We start from the raw sequence: 22,487 nt of genomic DNA, 5'->3' as shown, positions 1-22,487 counted from the left end.
GCGGTTTTTCTCGAACACATTACCGCGAATTTCTCCTTGAAAACTTTATTATGTACACACAACTTTGAACATTATACCGACAGTTTGAAGTGTTACCATCAAACTATACAGAAATGAAACAATATTCTCCGCAAACTAACTTATCGATCAAATACGTTACATAAAACTTAGATATTTTTTTGTGGCAAAATTCAACAAGCTGATTACAATATTAAAACGGCGGAAATTTTCAAGCGTGTCTGAATATTGCCGATTACTATCATACAGTTTCGGTGTATGTTATTATAACACGAGATGTGTTCGTGTTTGTATATGTATATATATTGCTATTTCACGTGAATACATTAATCATATATTATATTAGTGGTTGCGTTTCTACATAATATACGTTTAAGGGATGTTGTTGGATTTATGCTTGACATAAAATGCCCTTCCCAAACGTAAATTGGATTAAAACGTATACCTGTATCATATTATATATTAAATATATAATCACTCAAAAGCTCTCTTAATGAAAATGGCTAATTAAAAATTTAAATTAATTTATAAATCACTTATATTTTGATTTAATATAAGTTTTAATTTTATTCTGATTTAAGTAATATTTTAATTATGATTCGTAAGCCAAAAAAATTCATTTAAAATAGGATTTGTATTAATTATATGCATTATTTATAATGTAAGATCGGTGATAATAAACATTATATAAAACACAAAGTAACTTCGAGCATAGCATCATGAAAGCTGCTATTAAAAAATGCCTAATAATGCAACTTTTCTTTCACTATTCTAATACAAACGTATGCTATAAAAATCTTGCATATCTAAGGTAGTTATTTATCATAAAAAAAGCGTGTCTTGACAATTTTTTTTGCGGAACTTTCAGAAAAAATAGTATGCAGGTATGATCTGAATAAAATATTGTCTGTGAAAGAAATAGGCATCTGAAAAGTACCAGATAATATAAAAAATATACTATTACTTTATTTAAATAATTTAAATATAAAGTCGATTATGAATTATTGTTTTTTACTATCTTGTATTATTTCGATTCTGTTTGTGTAAAAGTTTTGGAGAAGTTCTGAAGTCTTTGATTAAATACCTTGGCAACTCTTTTCATCTTCCATGTGCAAGTCACAGAAGATTTCGAGGCATTTCGTTTTAAAAAATTTGTAAAAATCTTGGCAGACTGTTTTCTAATAATGTTTATGTTACAAAATGCTTTTCTTATATATTATATATGTATATGACTTTGCGTCTTAGATATGTCAAGAAATTCGAGTTTGAAATTATTGTTTTCGGGGTTTCAACCACCTACGCATTTTAATGAAATTTAAAGGTCAATCTTACGACCATTTTAACAAACAAAAAGAGAGATCAAAAGTTGGGCCACACACAGTATATTCATACAATAATGGGAAAGAGATCTCGTGCTCAGACAATTTTGTAAATATTGCTACAATACAATACATTACTATAGTTCTCTTTGCTTAGCCATCTGAGCCGTTTTCTCTTTGATTGTGAGCACATAAACGATGCAACTGGCTCATATATGATTCGCTCGAACTGTCTCGAACTGTGACACTTAGTCACAGAAGAGGAGAGACGCTACAGAAATCAGGCGCGTATGGTGAGATACTTTTCCTTTCGCTCGCTCGCGTGTTAAGTGACGAGTGTGAGTGAGAGATAAGGACGTGCGGAACGCACGTCCTTATCTCTCACTCACACTCGTCACTTAACACGCGAACGAGCGAAAGGAAAAGTATCTCACCATACGCGCCTGTACAGAATCACAGCAGCAGAGACGAGTCAGAAGACTGCATCGACACAAAAACACATCACGACGATTCTCAGCTGCTTTACAGGCATCACAGCCTGACACCCCAGCGAGAACTTTTGACTTTTAAGTCCTGCCGTTTAATCACTTGAGAGTCACTTCTAAATGTATCTATATATGTGGTATTTTATATATGTTTATAAAATAGCTTTTCCGTTGTCTATTTGGTTGCAAAGTCACACCGCTTTGGTCTCAATGCTAAGTACACTAACAAACAACGTTACGTACTACATACGTAAAAATATCAGTGGGATGACTTACCATCAGATTTCATCAAACATCTTGTCAAAGGATCTGAATCACACGCATTATATGTCAGATAGTTTTGAGAATAACGTTTTTCGGTTTTCGTCCCACACGTTCGACTGTCACTAACCTTTCATCTTTCAGCAAAACAATGATAGTGACACTTGCAGTAGATTTTGAAAAAGCCTTTGACAGAGTTTGTCATGGGTTATTAGTTAAAAAATCAAGATATTTTAAGCGATCGTAGTCAGTTTATAGCCGATTTTTGAAAGAATATTTTACCCCTTCATGAGTTCCTCAAGGATCCATTTTAGGTCCTTTGCTCTCATAATTTATTAATGACATAAATACGATAGTGACAGGTTCTACTTTTTTCTGTATATTGATAATTTAAAAACGTTAGATTTGTTGTAGAGTCTTTCTCTTTACAATAGTTTGGATTCTCTAAGCAGATCCGTTTGTCATAAAATCTCATATTATATAATTTTTTCAATTTCATTCATCATTAAAATATTTCTACGATCTCGGTAAGAACGTTCTAGATTGCCATAAAAGATATCGGAATCACTATTGAAATCATGGGGATTCTCTCTACCCGTAAATGATGCCAACATTTTTTTTAAGATGCTCAACTTTGTTGTGTGGTATGCATTTCACTTAAACGATCCGACAGTTATTCGTGACACTGAATCGAAATCTATAATTTAAAATCCCCAAGTAACTATTTTTTTATATTAGCTCTACAACCTAAGGTGGGTTTTGCCTCCTTTATTTTGATTTTCTAACCCGTTGTTTTTTATTATTTGTATGGATAAGTGATTAACTTGTCGCATTATTGTAACCAAATATTCCCTCTTAATCAAAAAAATTAGAAAAAATATTTTTAGTTCTTGTATCCAAGCGCCTTTATTGTGAGAGCATTCAGATACGATTCGGTGAGATCTTGCAGAAAGTTGTATGTCACATATTATTTTTTTATAATAGTTATTGAAAGATGCTGTTTAAAACCCGATTATTCTCGAGAAATTCCAGTATTGGATTTCGAAATGTCTTCAAGAGTCATGATCGCGTCCTCTTTTGATGACGTCTATGACTGTCGCCATCCAGTTTCTTGATACTTTGACATTACTTACGTATGATATTTATGTCTGCTACGTGGAGCTAGTCAAATTGATTTTAAAAATATTTTTTTTTGTTATAATACTACGTATTATTTTTTACTATTGTGACCGCTTTGGTCACAGTGGTTTTAATTTGATTAAAATAAATAAATATTGTAGATAATGTTGTAACGATTGGTCCAACCTGGTGCAGAGGAATGCAAAAATCATTTTGAAGGTAATAGTCATACTTTAAAGAATATACACACACTGTATGTATCACTACAAACACAGATATGACGTACTCGCGTATAACCATACTGATAAACAGTGCATTGTCCTAACATCTTATTTGAAAATAGAACAGTGTAACTTGACCTGTATCCATTTACTATGCAAGATAGGTCGTATTAATATATGTACATGCATATAATTTAGATCATTTGTTTTAATAAATAAAGTAAAATTATTAAGACTTAATAAAATATCTATGTAAATAAAAAAATCTTGTCCCATCTATCAAAAAATCCCAAATGAATACCTCATACACAAGTATGGTGGTGAGGTAGGTGCGGAGCGTGCCTTTGAGGTAGGGTCTCGTCGCTTAGGGGCGCGTGAAAAATTAAGGTCGCCAAGAACGAACAGATCCGAAGTGTTGTAGGTCGCGAAAATGCGCGCTTTTGCCACTTGGTGGCGGGGGTCGCAAATATCGATCCGCGAGCTGCGGATGGTCCACGCTAGACTGTACGGCGCTCACCCCACAGCACCCATGAATGGAGACGTTCCTCTTTTTCAGTTCCTGCTACTGTATTGTATACAATCTGTAATACGTCGTTTCGAATTCGCAGCTCATTAAAATTAAATATTAATATGTAAGGTACGAATCTTGCCGAATAAACATAAAGTAGGAATATCTTCTCCATTTTTTTTCTTTAATATAACACTACAACTCCTTTTGACCACAAACATATAATAACACAATTAAGTTATATATATATAAACTTATGGTGACTAGATTATGCGGGAAAATATGCAGATAGAACTGCGCAAACGATAAAATATAGAGTTTAGTTTACTTTTTATATACCACATATATATTAACAAAAAATAAAACATATTTTTATTGTGAACACTTAGCTGTTTTTTCAATACCAGTGAATCCATATTTTGCTTATTAGAGGCAGTGGTGATGCGAAAATTATTTTCAAGATACTGGTCTCATATATACATATTTGTTCTAATTTAACTTTATGTGTGCTTCGCACGGGAACTAATTTTCTTGTTAATATTTTTTGGGGTTTTGAGGGCGAAGGGGTGTGACTTTGTAGCTAAATCGACGCTAGAAAAGATGATACGAGGGTAGTTCAATAAGTTTTTTAAAAAAACTAAGAGAGGACGCTAGTAAAAGTATCGAAAAAAGTTTGTTTTTGAAAAGTACCATCCGGCAATAGACTGCTATTAAATCGTCAGCCATTTCCATCGCGTCCTTTCATTTTTACAATCGATTGAAGCAAACTACCTTTGTTATTTTCTAACAATGGAAAAAAACGAGTTTCCTATAGTGAATAAACACATTCATTTGAAAATCGAAACACCAAAAGCTGAATTGAATGAAGATCATGGCTTATTTGTACCAGCGTATGAAGCTGTTTACAATTAGCTAAATGAGTTTAAACGTAGTCGTACATCTACAAGTGATAAACATAGTTCGCGACGTCTACTTGTGGTGACTACGCCAAAAATGATCGACAATATGGTCTTGAGTGATCGAAGAGTCAATACAAACTTACTGGGGCCACAATTTTGCACGAAAATGTGTGTATGAAAAAAAAAACGATCTGGCCCCATAAAAGATGAAGATCTGGCACTGTTTTTTGGAATGCACGCGGAATCATCCACATTGCCTACATGGGAAAGGACGAACAATAAACGGTTGATCGGTCCATGATTTGCACACTACTGAGCTAGACTAAGACAAATAATAAAAGATTGTAGATTCCAGGAAGAAAATGAAGAAGAATCCCATGTCACCTTTATAAATGTAATATTTTAAGTTCACGCACAAAGTGTTTAATTGAGAATAGAGTAGCAAATATACTGATATTATATTTTTAATTCTCTAGTCTTTTTTTAATTTCAAGTTTTGAAGTAAATTGAGTCATTGTTAATAATTTGAGACTGTTACAACTATAATTTTCCCTTAGAGAAACATGTCCTATTTACATTGTTTATATATTTTATTATTTATATTAATTTTAGGATTCTAAAAAAATAAATGGAATAATTGGTTGTACATTTTTTTATTATATCAAATAATAGCTAATGTAAAAGATAAATATTATTTTTATCTGTAATATATAACCATCGAGCTTGGGGTAGAAACACAGAGATTAGCTTAATATTTCTACTCGGCTAACTGTTTCGATAAATGACGCCCCGGTCTCGTCTGGAGGCTTAAGTACTTAAATATTTTGAGCATATGAAAATTTATGACGGTTGAGGGATAAAAAACAGTTACCACTATTTCTGAAGTTCAAAATCATAAGCTCAGAAAATTTGCACAGGGTAGTAAGTAAAATATGTATAAACTTTTTTAATTTTGAATGAGACATGCCGGATGAACCACCCACAATATTCTTTCATACTTTTCAACATGCATAAGTGATTCACCCCACCGGGATTTCTGTTGGTTTTCAGGTGAACCAATCCGTCTCTGGTAAAAGGGATTGAATTTTTAAAATCGTTCGCTATGCGTCGGACTCGCGACTTTTAATATTTTTATTTCTAAATAATAAATTCCACAGTTCCACAGAAACTTGGTCAATAAAGTGCTAGTTTATAGCAAATACTCAAATAATTTTAGTATAAAAAAATATTTAGCACAGTAATATAAATTGGCAAAAAAATTGTTTTAATCGAATACTACACGCACAGGTGTTCATAATGAAGTGAGGTAACGGGCACCCCGACAAAGCCGCACAGGGCAAACCAGCGCCGACTAAGCCGCGTCGTCATAGCCGCGCCGACATAGCCGCGCAAAGTCAAAACAAAATTAATTTTATAACATGGTTTTTATTTATTAATAATTACAAATATATATATATAGAAAAAGGGAGGCGTCTCGCTACCGCTCGCACCGACTTTCACTGTAGAACCAAACAACCTAACCTTTTCTTAATGATATTGTATTGATTTACTTTCATTTCGGTATATTTTGTAACTGTCCAGCATCATCCAATCTATAACTAACTTTTCAAAAAGCGAATCACTAGTGATAGAGCTCTCCACAAAACAAAATAATTAGAATTAAAAAAATCATTTTCTTTCATTTTATTCAATTTTATAATTTTGATTTGCGCGGCAATGTCGGCGCGGTTTTATCGTCGCGACAATGTCGGGGTTGTATTGCACGGGATTGTTTTGCGCGGCTATGTCGGGATGGCTTAGTCGGCGCGGGATTGTCCGGCGCGGCTTTGTCGGGTCCCCGAGGTAACGTGACATATGGGTGGTGATAGGGACAGATCGTCGCTATCGACTTCAGTATATGAAATCCTGGCGATCGATACCAGAAACAGGCAAAAACTCCTAATAACAGCACGCGCACTCTTGTATTATTTTTCTTTATAATTGCTATTATATTTAATTAAAAATAATTTATGACACTAATAGATCGAATGTTTATTTCAGTTTATTTTAGATTCTTAAGTCTTGAACTTTCGGGATTTAAGGCTATAATTTTACAAAATTAAAAAAAACATATTTAATTCTTATTTGTATATATGAAATACTGAGGCAAACGACAGCATAGTACAATAACTTAGATTGAATTCGATAGCGAACTTATTTTTACCTATTTTGTATAAAATCGTATATTTTAGATGAATTTTTCTGAATAATTTTATTTTTATTTAGATAAACACTTAGGCTCAGTTTCAAACTTAACTCTCAAATACGCTAAATTCACAGCTGTATTCAGAGCAGGTAGTTAAAAAAGGGACATGCATTTTCGAAGATGTTATAAAATAAATAAAATAATGTTTGAAAGCAGTGGTCCCACAATAGAGACCACTGATTATTAAGAACAGTGTTTTTTAAATCATGGAAAACACTGTAAATGATTTATAGATCAATCTCAAAATAAAATACGTTTTTGTGCTTTCCGAATATCTCTTGTAGAATAGGTAAAGCAATAATAAAATGACCACCATCACATCCTTATCCATATAAGCTTTGAAAAAATCTTATAACGACCTGCTAACGTTAAACGACCCTCTTCCGTTCGTTAACGCGAAAGCTCTTTAACGCGACCCCTTTAACGCATTTTTTTGACCAACCAAATAAATTGCGGATATCCGGTTTTATGCACGAATCGACTTTTTATACTTTATCGTGATATATCAACGCATAACCGCAGAATGTGTTAAAACATAAAGCACCTCTCGCACGTTTCCAATTTTATTCAATCTCAAATATTGAAATATATCATTCTGGTGGATAATTTATTACTACCCTGATTATGATCGACAATGGAATAAATTATACAATTATTTGTACAATTCACACAATAGTCTCGTTCAATGTAAAATACACAGATTTCATGTGCGATAGCGTGACAATAGGTGCGGTGTTGCCACCACTAAAAATTTCCCCCTCTTTTTAATTATTCAACTGGCAACGTTCCTTTCATGTGTAATTGATTTAATGGCGAATTTTATTTTGATTCTAATTAAAACGGTTAAGTATAAAGTGTAGCGTTTATTTGCTTTTAAATAAACATTTGACTCGACTCAAATGAGTTTTAATGAATATAGTTAATAATACTATTACCAGCGTAGATAAATAACCTAACCTAACCGACAATAAAGTCTTATGATGTTTTTTATTTCAGTTCGTCGTTAATAATATTGTATTATTAATGATATTTATATACGTAAAGCAATAATGTATATTTTTTAATACTTAGTTTTATTGCTTTTTTTCCGTATGTACTTCGCGTTAAAATTATATGCGCGAATGAATGAATGGATGTCACTATGTTTTCACATTTACCGTAGTGGTGCTAATCATTAACGCGATTGATTTTAATTTGACTTCTCTCCCAATTGTCGAAGCTTCATTGGATCAGTATATGTAAATAATGACATAAAATAATTGTGTGACAGCAAATATTTTAGCCAAATAAAATGCAAACATTATAGTGGAGGCTTTATATGTAGCATCATAAGCAGTTATACATAGTTCAGAAATCCCAATCAGTAAATAGCATTTAACAGAAGCATTTTATTACTCTATTTTCGCCAAATAAGCCTGTTATACACATCAAGATCGGAATAGCGCAATCCGTAACATTTTAGACAAGTAACACTGAGGTTACGGGCTGGAGCCCCGGCGGCAGCAAACTCAGATTTTTATTTATAAAAATGCGCAATTATTAAAACCGACCCCAGTTGCAAAATTATATTAATTGATTATAAATTATATTACACATAATAATTTATAATTATTTATATAGATAATACTTACTTGTAGGTATTCATTATAAATGATTTACTAACCCCGTTGTAATGCATTAGGCTATACGCCTGTCATGTTACCACGTAAGATGTAAATAAATAAAAAATATTAATTATACCATTGTCTAACAAATACTCTCACCGGACGTCTAACTACTATAAAGTGCATATTTGATAATACCGATTCTTTGGAATGCATTTTTTACAGATGTATTTTTATTGCTGCTTTTATTGTTGATTATGTATATCAAGTAATTTTGCTTTTATACTGTGATTTATATTATCGATTATATATGATTTTCCTGTATTTCATTATATATGTGGCTATGATAATAAAATACTTTACTTATCTCTGCACTTTCACAAATGATAAGGATAATGTTTTATAATAATGTATTTTTACTATATGCATACTTCTATCGTTGAGTTTTTTTATTAAATAGAGAATATTAAAGTAGATATTGATAACCGATTATTTTTACGATATTAAAATATAAATAAAACTAGTTATTTTAATTCCTAAAAAAAATATAAAAATATGAAGGATAAAAAATTATTGTTATATCTTTCTTGCTTATAAATATTTCTAAAACAGATAACGCTGCACTGACTGCGATTTTTGAATCGAGTATAGTAATGCATTCTTAGAACAACTAAAATTTGCTTATATATGAGCCGTTGGTTTTGAAAGTGGTATAAGTCTATTTATTCATACATTGGGATACATATCTAAAAATATTGGCAAATGCTAATCAATTCGAGTAATGTTATTAAAACTATAAATTTGGTAAATTGTATTATGCAATAATATTAAATAAAATAAATGTTTTTTTAGCTACAAATGGACTTATACTACTTTCGATAATAACAAATTATGATAAACGTATAAAAAGGGCTGAAGGAACTGAAATAAATCAGTGCCTCAAATAACCGTAGTTCAGATTCATTCTTTGAAGTCGTTTTTTACTTTTTTTATAAATATATTCTTGATACGATTTTTTCCAGAGGTGGGCGGGCTCCTCAAGGAGAACGGACCCGGGAATTTCTTCCCTCTCTCCCCCCTCCTGTGTACATCCGCCGTTACATATTAAATTTTAATAAATATTTTTTTGAGTCATTAACATATTTATTTTCTGAATTAATAAATCATTATAAGTATATTAGCATATCTTGCCTCTCTTTTTTAGGCCCAATAAGTGAAATTTTGGTTTAATATATTTAGTTACGTTTTATTCTGAATTCCTTGTAATTTATTTGCAATTTTTTTATATTTTATATTAATTCCTAAGTTTATTGTGTTTAGAGAATATCTTGTTTGTAGCAACCGAAATTTTATTCGTAACCACAATTTTCAGTACTAATTGGAGACAAATATGTTATTCTTGAAGACTTAAGTAATAATAATGTAGTTTTATAACTATATAATACGCTGTCTAAAGAAATTATGTCAATTATTGGTTATAAACGTTTCATAAAAGCATAAACAGCCATATCGTATATCTAGTTTTATAGATCGTTTTTCTTTCGTGCTTTGCAGCAATTTTCTTTTCATTCAACGTTCGATTGGAAAGTAGCTAAACATGAAGTATTCGAATGTAATATTATTCACACCTTTATATGTTAACTCTCAGCGACTTCCCGAGGGTTTTTCGCATGCGAGAATTTTATTTTCTATTTCTTAAAATTCTTCGTAACACACCGTTGGCGAAAGTCACTGGAATACTGATGCTGCTACCTTATTGATTATTCTCAAGATGAAGGTCGGACAAGGGTTGGAAAAATAAATTAGGAAATGGGTTTTTTGAACTTTTCCTTTTGATCCTGCTTTATGTGCTTAATCGACACCGATTTCACGAGACACTTGGCAAGATGAAAGTCCATAGAAAATATACATATGTATGTATATCCATTAGAGAATGTGTGTATATGAAGGCTATATTAAACATCATTAGCGGACTTGTGCGTTTTGCTTTTATATGCTCCGTATGCATATATTACTTTCATATTTTCATAATAATGTAAAATAATATACCTAAGCATATTATAGAACAGTTTGCATTCACAATTTAATGAGCGCCATACACGCTCATAATATCTATGTATAATTTTACATTTACAAAGTTTTCATTGTGTTTTATATACTAATATTTAATACATTTTTTTTTCAGGATAAGCATTATCTGTGTGTGATGGCGTCAGATTCTCCAGACCAGAACGTGGCTCAGTATTTCTCTCTATGCAATGATTTCATACACGCGGCTCGCCTCAGGGACGGAAGCGTGCTGATACACTGGTGAGACTTAAATCTATAATAAAATACTATAGTGTCTAAGTATCGTTTGAAAGCCTTTAACAAAAGGCGACTTTGTTTACACGGTCTACCCTTAAAGTTTTGGGACCGAAGCTTCCATCTCGGGCAGCCAAGGGTCAATTACTTTCGAAGGGCCTTTCGGTATTTACACAGAGAAGACAATTTTCCTTCTATGTACACTATGATAATGGCGATGTTTTGTGTGCACGGAATTTTCCGGTTGTTGATGTAATATAATGGAAAATCGGTCTCATAAATTTGTCGCAAAAGTTACGTCTTTATGAGTCTTTATGAAACGAGCGATTCACTATAATTTGATGCAGACGGTTCCATATATTTATTAATATATTACTAAAAATATAGACTTCAAATACTTTTATACCATATGACGTCTTTAATTGTATCGTCTTACTGTTAACAAATACAACAATGCCTAAATTTAACTGAATTTAATCATAATAAAATATGATTGACGCATAAAGACTTGTATGTTATGAGACTAGTGTTTGTACACATACGTACTAAATTATTGTTTGTCTTTTTAAATGAGTAAATATGCTAAGTAACACTTAACTATTAATTTTAATTTCTATGAAGATTATTGACGATTTACAAATTAAGTTGTTCCAAAAAAAATTAATAACAAGACATTATTTATAATTAATATTGATAACATAGAACGTGAGAACAAAATATCTTGATTTAATAATAGATTTTTAATGGCAAATATATTACATCAATTATTGTAATATTCCGTTATGCTTTAGTAAAGTTTATCAACCGTTTTGACTCTCATAATAGTTTTTCAGAGGAATAGGATTAGAACTTTTCTTGAAAATAAATAATTTGTACTGTTTTTTTTACAAATTATATTATAAATTACTGCTCATTAAAATAGTGAGTAAATTTAAAACATGATGTACATTTTTAAATATAGTACTTGAATAAATATTAAATAAAAATGTGAGGTATAACCGAATATAATGTCTGTTGATTATGTTCAGGGGAATTAAAGAAATAATTCATACAATTTAAGTCTGGTTCTAATAAATATGAAATATTGTTCTGTAGCATTGTAAGCGCTTTTTCAACTACCTAACCTGAACACGGAAACAAACCTTAAATCTATACTATAAAACAGAAAATACACGTGTCTGTCTTTCTGTGTCTTAAGATCTCCTCCCAAACGGTAAATAATAGCGACGTGACATTTGCATATGTCATTCTGGCTATCATTTCAACGTCAAGTGTACTTTTTTCAACAAGTTGAAAATTAAAATTGGAACTGAATAGCGACGTACTGACGACCTACAAAAAATAATTACGCTGAGATAGAATGAAAAATGATTTAGATTTTAAATGACCAAAAAGATATTTCAAGCAATATGAATAAAAATCAGTTCACTTTTGATAATATAGAGAACATAAATGAGAAAGTACTAATCCAGATAATTTATGGCATAATGGATGAGCAAGCTATTGATTTAGACATTAGAGCCTGATATAACTATAAGATAGTCCTAATTTTAATTGATCTAAGAGGAGAATTATGCCAGTAGAATTTAATAAACTTAGGTTCAATCAATATACTGGTATACTAAGTTCGATTTACTGTCGCCAGTGAAAATTTTTAATACGTATTTCTCAGGTGTAGCTTTTTCCCTAATTGTAAATGAAAGCAATCAAAATCAATGTAGGAAATTATGATTTGTTCATGAGAGGAATTTATCGATTTGATCAAGCTCTCTCATTTTACGACATTTCGTGGAAATTTTGCTGCTGTTGGATAGATTTTTTTATTACCTTTTTAATTGTTGTATTATAAATTATTTTATTTTATACAAAAAAAACAATAAAATGTAAAAGTAAGAGGGCAATTTCAAAAGTAAAAAAGCTCAGCGATGACAAAGACCCAAAAAAAGTAATTGATGCAACTTTTGATCGTTAGATTGCGAAACAAACTTGTATCAAGTTCTTGTTTTTGAAGCATTCCAATCGAACCTTATATTATTGCAAACGTTGTGATCTGCCATTGTGTATATTGTGTTTTGAACCATACCACATGAATATTAAAAAAAATGTAAATAAATTAATATATTTGTATTATATTCATATGTTGTAACAGTATTTGTTTAATTAGTTTCAAATAAAATAATTTTCAAAATATGTCCTAAACAGCCTATGGTCAATAAATCAAGCGGTATTTTTTTTAATATTTCAAATTTTAATTCCTAAAAGGTTAAAATAGAGACGGTTCATAGGGCCACTTCGGCGATCGGTCGCTAAAGGGTGTAAGAACAATAGTATTACGCGCAGGGTAGACTGTTTTGTCTAGTGCGCATCCTTTCCAAACAAAGCGTAATTTAGTGTTACTTACAGGTTATGTTATTAACGCATTGAGATGGATGTGCAATATTTTCAATTATCAACGCAATTTATTAGTCACGATATCTCCTTAATTAAACAAATTATGCAGGCAGTTAAAACCACCACAATTTAATTAATATTTAAAAAAAATATTCTTGTGACTGTACGTTTTATATGTCCATATAAATATTTTACACATACAAAAAAAATGTATAGAAGAACAATATTTTCGAATATTCTCAGTTTCGCAAAAATACATGGGAACTGATGGCGCAATATTTAGCTTAACTGGCATACAATACTGCTCTTATATAATATAAAACACAATAAACATATTCAAACAACTTCTTAAAATATTCTATAATAAAAACTTAATTTTATATAATAAATTCAACTGTGGCACACTTCTTTAATTTAATTTTTATTTTGCCAACATTTTCCATATAAACTCGCCCTTGTTGGCTGTGCTACTTGGAACTTTGACATTGCAGTTGCGACCGGAAAGAGCTCGTAATATATTATTTTTTTGGCTCCCAGCAAAAATAGAACGCTTCAGAAGGTAGAGAGAAAGGACACAAAAAAATGAGACTGGAAATTGAGGCAATAAAACATGTATGTACGATCTGGTGTTTTGCGAGCGGGAACAAACGAAACCCGTCAACATGTGGCGCGTGTGGAAAATAGGTAACCTTGTTTTCGCACAATGTCGCCATGACGAGCCGATCAAACATAACAATTTGAATAATTCAGCGACACGGGCGTTTAAAGAGCGTTTTTTGAGCAAATGACCAATTGATGGATATCGTCCATTTATGTGTGTCCACATACGATATGTGTGTATTATTTTTATCATCAGATTCGCTTCGTCAGTGGAAACGATCACGTAAAAATCTGGTAATCACCGGGCAATGGAGCACGCGATCTCTCCCTGTGTTTTGTACATTACTGTAATGGATATATAATATTTTGTGGTGCGGGTAAAAGTATATATTATTATTTTTCTATAAAAAATAATGTAAACAACTTTTACTATATATCAAAGTAAATCAAATGAAAACCTTAAATATTTTGCAAAAAGTTATGAAATTACATACTGTTTCTACATTTGAATTTGTAAGTTCTTTAGCGCTTATACAGTATTTTGTACAAGTACACCAACAGCTGCACCAAGTGAATCATGATTTCATCTGAGGCAATAATTATTCCTAGAAAACGTTAGCAGGCGTAACACATCAATGTTTAAATTCTGCAATCAGCTGCCGTAATACTTATGTAAAATATGTGGTGTGTTGGTCCATGACTGTGACATATTATTAATTCATAGCCGTTTTTAGAGTTGTTCTGGACAAAACAAAATTATTTCGTTGCCCAGCCGTTGCTAAGGGGTAGCAATTGGCCGCACACATACCCTCTCCGGTGATTTTTAATCACGAAACACGCTTAGACTTTTTGATTTGGGAACCCTAGAGGATGTGACTTCGTAGCCTGTTAAACTCAAAGTGGAATCTACAATAGTTAGAGATCTATTACATTATATTTACAAATGGCAAGATGTTTTCTCCGAGCAGTGGTGGAGAAGCTGGCGGAGGGATGATGTCAGTGGACGATCCTCAGAGTTTTGATTGGTATGGCAGCGACAGTATATTCTCCAAGCATTGGTGGATAAATTGCGGCGGTATGTGTGAAGGCTGTCCATGCTGAAGTATCCAGGACTGCAAAGCTTGCTGACCAATTGCAATTATGCAGCGATCATCCAGCCAATCGCTGCAGTCGCTTTTTAGAACGGCGAAATATGTATACGACTTTAGAAAGCGACGTTCGCTTGATGGGCATTGTCCAAAATCGTATTGCATTGCTACGGGAATCTTGTGTATCCGCTAATTTATTATATCCGTGACCGTTTCGCAACAAAGAAATATTTGCAGAACATAACGAATTAAATATAAACCACTTTTTTATACGTTCATAAAGTGGAATAAAATACATGTACATTATGATAGAAATACTATAAAACTATAGAGAAGAAATATTTTCTCATAAATATGAAAATTTTTATCTCAATATTTAATTGTGTTTCGACATATAAATATTGCGCCACATAATTGTGGTAAATATTCATATTTCATTATTAACGTTTTCCACTACTAAAATATGCCGTAATCAGTTTAAAAAAGTGTCATACATAAAAAAATACATTATTTACAGTTAGCAATAGAAAATTGTTTTACGTGACCTCGTTAAAGGGTTCAAATATTTCATAGACTCCATTTATCGCAGAGCTTGAAAATTTTTCATGATGAAATTCACGTGCTATAATAAATGTACAACACTTTAACATAACATTAACCAGCTGGTTTCACGGTAACGTGAATCACATACGTATTGCAGGAATTTAACCAAACAAATACTGCATTAAGTAGTGCATAACCCGTAAAATTATATCATATATTGTATTTATTAACAAACATTTCTACAGCAATTAGATCATACGTATTTTACTCATTTGTTAATACCAAGTTTTGTTGGACCAACAACCTTCGAAACAAAATCTCTCGATGCAGAATATATACGGATTTTGAGAAGGCCTTCGACAAGGTTTGTCGTGAGTTAATATTAAAAAAATTCTCGAACCTCAGTTGCTCGAATGATTTAGCTTGGTTATTCTTGAGTTATATGAGCGATCGTAGATAGTTTGTAATCTTCGGTGGCGCATTGTAGAAAGATTATTTCACCCCTTCGGGGGTTGTACAAGTGTCCGACCTGGGCCCTCTGCTCTTCACGTCATTTATTAATGACATAAATACGGCAGTTACAAAATAAACTCTTCTTCTGTATGCAGATAAATTTACACTGTTTAAATGCATTCGATCTGTTACAGATTCCTTCTCTCTACATAGTGATTTAGATTATTTATGGAGATGGGCTTCCGTCAACTATTTGCTCTTTAGTGTCAGATAGTGACATTTTCTCGATCCCGTTCTCTATTAGATTATTCCTGCGATCTCGATGGGAACGTTTTGACTAGAGAAACTTTCACTAAAGATCTCTACGTAAACGACGTCTGCAAAAAGTCTTTGATACTAAATCTAAGATGCTCGGCTTTGTTATGAGGAACGCATTTCACTTTCAGTTATTTGCATTCTCTATGGTTCGCCGCATTCTTGAATCAAAATCTATAATCTGAAATCCCTAAATAATGTTTTTGAGATACCTTTTATAAGAGAATATTTGGTTAATATCGGTTATTGTAATCCAGCGCCTTTCTTTTAGGAGCGTTGGGATATGATTCTCACAGAAAGTTGTATGTCGCTAAGCATTTTTTTTAACTACTGAAGGATACTATTTTCAAGGAATTCCCGTATTGGATTCTGAAACTGTTGGCTTCTAGCTCCTTAATACACTGCTATTGCACATTGATCGTTTAATGTCAGCTACGAGGAGCTGGTCCAAGTGGTAACATTTACTTTTAATATTTTATGAATTATTTCTTTCTTACTATGAATTACTTTTTTGCGAATTATTTTTTATCTTACTTGTAAAATATTTTTGTGAATTGTAATAATACTATATATTGATTTTTACCGTTGTGACGCATTGTAATAATCTGATTAGTTAGGATTGTCTTGATTTAATTTAAAGAAATAAGCTGTGTAAAATGATTAACCGCAATACATGCTGAAGTTGCGAATTTATATTTTCGTTATGTTTATATAATAAAAATACTCTTAACGTCCTTTTTTCTACGATTTATATGCATGGAAACGAATTTAGACAAATCAATCGTATGAAAAGTCGCCCTATACGTTGTCATTTTTATTATTAGATATTAAAATTAGGGTGGAAATCGAAAGGTGCAGACGCGATAAAACGTGTAAGAAACCATTAGTCATAAATCAAAAGTTAATTTAGTCATTTGGGTTTTGTATATTACAATCTACAAAACCCAAATTTAGCAAATTTATTTATAATTTTCGTAGCCGAATAAAATTTTTGCTTATGCATTTCATTAACATAATCTTCTACCTCAAATAGCATATATTATCATTTAACCATATTTTTTTAATATACGGTAGGTACTTGAGTCCAACTTCTTAAATTGATTATTTTTTTGGAGATCAATAGTTTTATATCTGTCACATGCGACAACCTAGGTAGGAGATCGAGCTTAGTCCGCACAGTGTATTGAAGCGAAAGCCAGAATATCTAAGAGTATAGTTGCTAATGTCGAAACTCTTGATACTGAGTGAGAACTGACTGTTCAAGGCTATAACATCTACGGTCATTTTAAACACACACTGCAAGCATAACGTCACTACCACCTCATCGGAAATGATAATGTTCCCAATCGAGAAAAAAACATAATTTCCATGAAAGCCTTGTATCTAGACTTTTCGAATAGTCCTTCTTATATCAATCAAATGATAATGAAAAAATAAATATTTAATGAGCAACGTGCAAGGTTTTTTAGTCTCCGGCTTATCATAACTCTGCTTTTGAAAATGATTTATATCCCCCTAACCGTAAAATACTCACGTCTGAAAATTACTAGACGCATAAAAACAGCCACATGCATAAAAACTACATCAAAAATAATAACACGACATTAGAAATAATCACCCGGGTTCGTTCTCGCTGTGAATACTAAGTTAGCCCTCTGGGGCGCCCTTTTTGCAAATTTTCCACCACGGTTACAGCACACGAGCCATTATTATCAATTGTAACGTTTAGTTCATTTTAGAAACATTGTGCGAGTCCGCAGAAGTGACCCGAGTGCAAATTCAGTCGTAAATCTGAGAGCAAATTATGCACAAAGAAAATGGGTGAGGTCAGAACCAATCGATATGATCTTTTGTGCAAAGCGAAATCTACGAAAGTAAACTCGACCGCTTTTCAAGGTCGAATTCTAAGCAAAGCCAACAGTTGGACTGATTATATTTTTAATGGAATAAATAAAATATGGCAATTATTCTGCGCCGGTTGGGAGCGTCGAAACTTTATTGCGTTGTATGGAAAAGTCGCTTGAAAGGCACTGAAAAGCGATAATTTTAACGAGCTTTTTACGGAAGTTGATATCTACATAAGTGCTACGAAGCTTTTGCGCACAAATTCGAAAATAATAATATAATAGTAAAACTTTATTTACTATACTATACCTATAGTTTGAATTCTTTATATGTGTACATAAATCGATTGATTACACGAAACATAAACGTAAATATTTTCCGAGCATTATTGACAGTTTTTCAACACATAGTTGAATAAATATAGTAAACAACACTCTCGAATAGTTTCATGTTAATAATTGCGATATTATTTTCACAACCCTAGAGATCAAAGGACAGATGTCTGGGACTGAAGGACAAAGGAAACTGTATTATAATACCAACTCGCATAAACGTTATTACAGTTTCTGAACTAAAACGAAAACGCTATTTCGTATCTCTCGAAATGTGAAAGCTCAAGTAGGTGTTGCTTCTACGCTTATTTTATATAAAAATTTCACCCAAATACAAAATATATAAGCATGTTTCATGATTGTTGATATTTGTTATGTATAAATACAATGAAATTATAAATGGCAAAATTTCAAGTTTTTAATTTGAAGTACAATTTGTACAATTATTATTTTACATATGTACGTGAAACATACTATTTGCTATAGTCCACTAAATATATTGTTAGAATATGTTGCGTAAGGATGATTATTCAAAAATAGGTGAATTTTCCAATGATCTAATGTGGGTCTAAGTCTCCAGATACTTGAAGGGACATTCTACCGACCTTTAGACATTGTATTGGCACTAAATTATTTTGTATTGACACCGACTATCATTTTTTCAGGTCCATTTGGAAAGTGCTTTCTGGTCCGATTAAATACGCAATAAATAAAAAATCAATTCATTTTAACAAATTCTTGTGACTAATTTCGTCGCAACGATCTGAAAGGCCTCGATATTTTATATAAATATTAAAACATAAATATTTTTGATTTTTATTTACTATATATTCATATGTTTTTTTATATTGTATAATTGTTGTATTGATATATATAAAGATATATTTTTGTTAATGAAGACTCTAAAGTAAGAACATATTAACTGACATGTAAGTCGTAGCTTCGATAATTTTAGACAAGTAGACAGTTTATCAGTTGTAAATAAACGCATTAGAACAATTATTAAATAAAAATGTAACAATTCAATAGAAATAGCTAAAGGTTTATATAAAGTTTGTTTAATATGAATTATGTAAAATAAGGTTTCATTTAAGTAAATGTTTAAGGTCAGAATAGCGTAGTCCGTAACGTCTCAGACTAATAATTATGAGGTTGCGGGTTCGAGCCCCGGTAGCAACACTCGAATTTTTATTTTTTAAGAATACGCTATTATGTAGACTTGATCTGAATTATACTAATCGCAGCTGATCTTAATTTTGGTGACTTGCAAAAGCTAAAATGACGGTCCTGATCAAAAAATAATAATAATAAATTAGGTATTTTCCTTTTGAAGCCCTCACTGATCAGTAATTCGCACAGTAATTAGATTTGTGATTTTTGCACTAATTTGTCAAGCAAATTATTATCGGTAAAAACCGAGAAATAAATTACGAATATATTTGAATATTCGAATACTTCATCCATTTTTATTCAATATTCGAAAAATTAAAAACTACGAATAATTTAGAACACTATCTGCGAGTCCAAGTTTAAGAGCTCGTGTTTGATGTTATTTTTGCGCCCTACGTTTAGCTTTTTATACACATGGACCCTCCAGGTGTATACTTAGGGCTCGCCCACTTTTGCTGCCATGACCAATTACTGGTCTTGGTATTACCGTTTGTACAAGGTACAATCTAACGTTGTTTTATATAAACAAATTGCATTCGTGTAGGTTTGGAACACTAATGTAATACTATCCTAGCAATAAAACATTGTATTTCTTATGATTCCGATAAGCAATTTTGATGCTTAGTGTATTGTTCTTGTCATTTAGCCCTTGTTTTTTTTTATGGCAGGTACTTTAAAAGCTTTATATACTGGTATAGGGAAAGGGTCGACCACCTGCCGTCGTTTTATGACTTAATAGCGTAATATTTAGATTCTCGCGCTGGTGCGTGAATTTAACTAAAAGCATTTTTGTCTAGAATATTTCTGAAACCTTTCGTTGTATGTAAGTTATGCATGGTATATTTATTTAGGGACCTTTATAATTGCAAATAATCGTACCTATATTCAACATATACTGACTGAATTAGATAAAAAAACATTTATTACAAAAAATGCTACATAATCGGTAAAAAATAGCACAGATTTACTGAACTCCTGAGAATTTAGTTGGTATTTTGTCTTAATATATAAAACCTATTTAAACTTTCATACATTTTTATGTATTGATTAAAACTATGATATCCACAACCATGATACATTAATATGCTTTTAATGCAACTTGTTTGCCAGAGATTTTACGTTATAATTTTATAATGTTTCAAGTCATGAATTATTTATTACAAAGAAAATCAATATTTTTAATGCATTATGAATGCAAACACAAGCGGAATGAAAAATATGAATAATTTACTATCTTCTTTTACATTTATGGTTTTGTTTGTATCTTTCAGTCTTGCTGGCATGTCTAGAAGCGTCACGGTTGCGGTTGCTTACATCATGAGCGTCACTTCGCTCAACTGGAAGGAAGCTTTGAAGGTAGTCAGAGCTGGACGATCGGTTGCCAATCCGAATTTAGGTTTTCAACGACAACTGCAAGAATTCGAGACGTACAAACTGGTTGAGGTATACTTGGATTATTTCAATCAAATGCACTTAATCAGAGAAACGAGCGATCATTTTAATGCAAATATAAACATAGCTTCGAAAACTGGTAAAAACAAGTCGGTATGAACTCCAATAAAAAAAATTAAAAAAAAAAATTTTTGGATAACCTGTGAAAATATATATAAAAACACTTTACCGTTATCACACATGGGACTTTGCCAAGAATAATAAAATAACGATATAATATTTTTCCAAACATCTATTTTTATAATCTGAAATAAAAGTTACATAATATATAACATCTAAAAAGTTATTTAATTTTTAAATATTATAGTGACTTTTGGCCCATTCTATATGCACATTGAATATTCCAGTTGGTAAAGTTTTAAGATACACTAACTCGCTACTCCTTTATAATCGGATTTTATTTACTTGTGATGTAACATATATTAAATTAAGTCAACATTTCTCTTATCGGTGTTTAAATTAAATTATAGAAATCGCCCGTTTCTCTGAATTACCATTGTATGATATTTTCATATGTACCTTAATCGATATAGGAAAGAAGACGACTTAAAGAAAGATATCCATCTCTGGCTCTTGTGGGAAGCGACGAGCGTGAATGTCAATCTTCTCTCCTCAGCTATCAAGCAATGTTAACTTCTAAGGATATATGCGAAGGACGATGCACGTTCGGTGAAACGTGTCCCACAGGTATAACGATACACCGTGACTAAAAATATATGCACATAATTAGCTTTAAGTGTAACAAATCGAATATAATATTCAAGGCGTTTGCCGTAATAGCTCCAGTAAAAGATTGTTAAGAAGAGCAAGTACAAGAAATACACCGCCGACCTCACCACGCAATGCACGCACAAGCAGCACCAGCAGGCACCCACCACTGGGAATGACAAGGAGTGACTCCACGGTTTCGTCTATGTCTAGCTATAGACCTAGATCTTCTCCTGCTGGACTATACTCTTATACTGGGGGTAAGATATATTATTTTAATAAATTAGATCAAATATAATAATAGAATAACTGCATAAATGCAGCATCCATAAATTAATATATAAGGCAAAGTAAGTCACATACTGCATGTAACAAGTAATGGCAACTCATTAAGTAAATAAAGTATAATATTAAAATTATATGTCATGGCAAATCCAGGATGAACTAGAAATTATTATGATAAAACAGTTACAAGGAGAAGCGAAGACTGTGTGAATTTACACACACTCAAGTAAAATAACTGTATAATAATGATGAATATAATGATTAAAACTGTAGTTTACATACACATGTTTGTACTTAAATACAAACAGAAATAAAAAATCTA

General features: G+C 31.8%; 1 protein-coding gene across 2 annotated transcripts in view; it reads left to right on the top strand.

The window, feature by feature from the left end:
* LOC148235093 (dual specificity protein phosphatase 22) overlaps positions 1 to 22,487 on the top strand; it is a 49,813-nt gene that overhangs the window by 25,095 nt on the left and 2,231 nt on the right. The window contains exons 3-6 of one of the 2 annotated variants that reach the window (XR_015809616.1): positions 10,865 to 10,989; positions 20,992 to 21,163; positions 21,706 to 21,859; positions 21,953 to 22,140. Coding sequence is in view for 1 of the 2 variants with exons in the window: in XM_088186146.1 (XP_088042272.1) it covers positions 10,865 to 10,989; positions 20,992 to 21,163; positions 21,706 to 21,859; positions 21,937 to 22,140 (655 nt within the window). In the remaining variant the exon portion in view is untranslated. Of the gene's footprint in view, positions 1 to 10,864; positions 10,990 to 20,991; positions 21,164 to 21,705; positions 21,860 to 21,936; positions 22,141 to 22,487 lie in introns of both variants that reach the window. The other variant, XM_088186146.1, reaches the window with a different exon arrangement.

This window comes from Plectrocnemia conspersa, unplaced genomic scaffold (assembly GCF_051122295.1).
Source record: "Plectrocnemia conspersa isolate PC_06_02 unplaced genomic scaffold, ASM5112229v1 ptg000005l, whole genome shotgun sequence".
Taxonomy (NCBI): domain Eukaryota; kingdom Metazoa; phylum Arthropoda; class Insecta; order Trichoptera; family Polycentropodidae; genus Plectrocnemia; species Plectrocnemia conspersa.
This window is presented reverse-complemented; position numbering and strand designations above follow the sequence as displayed.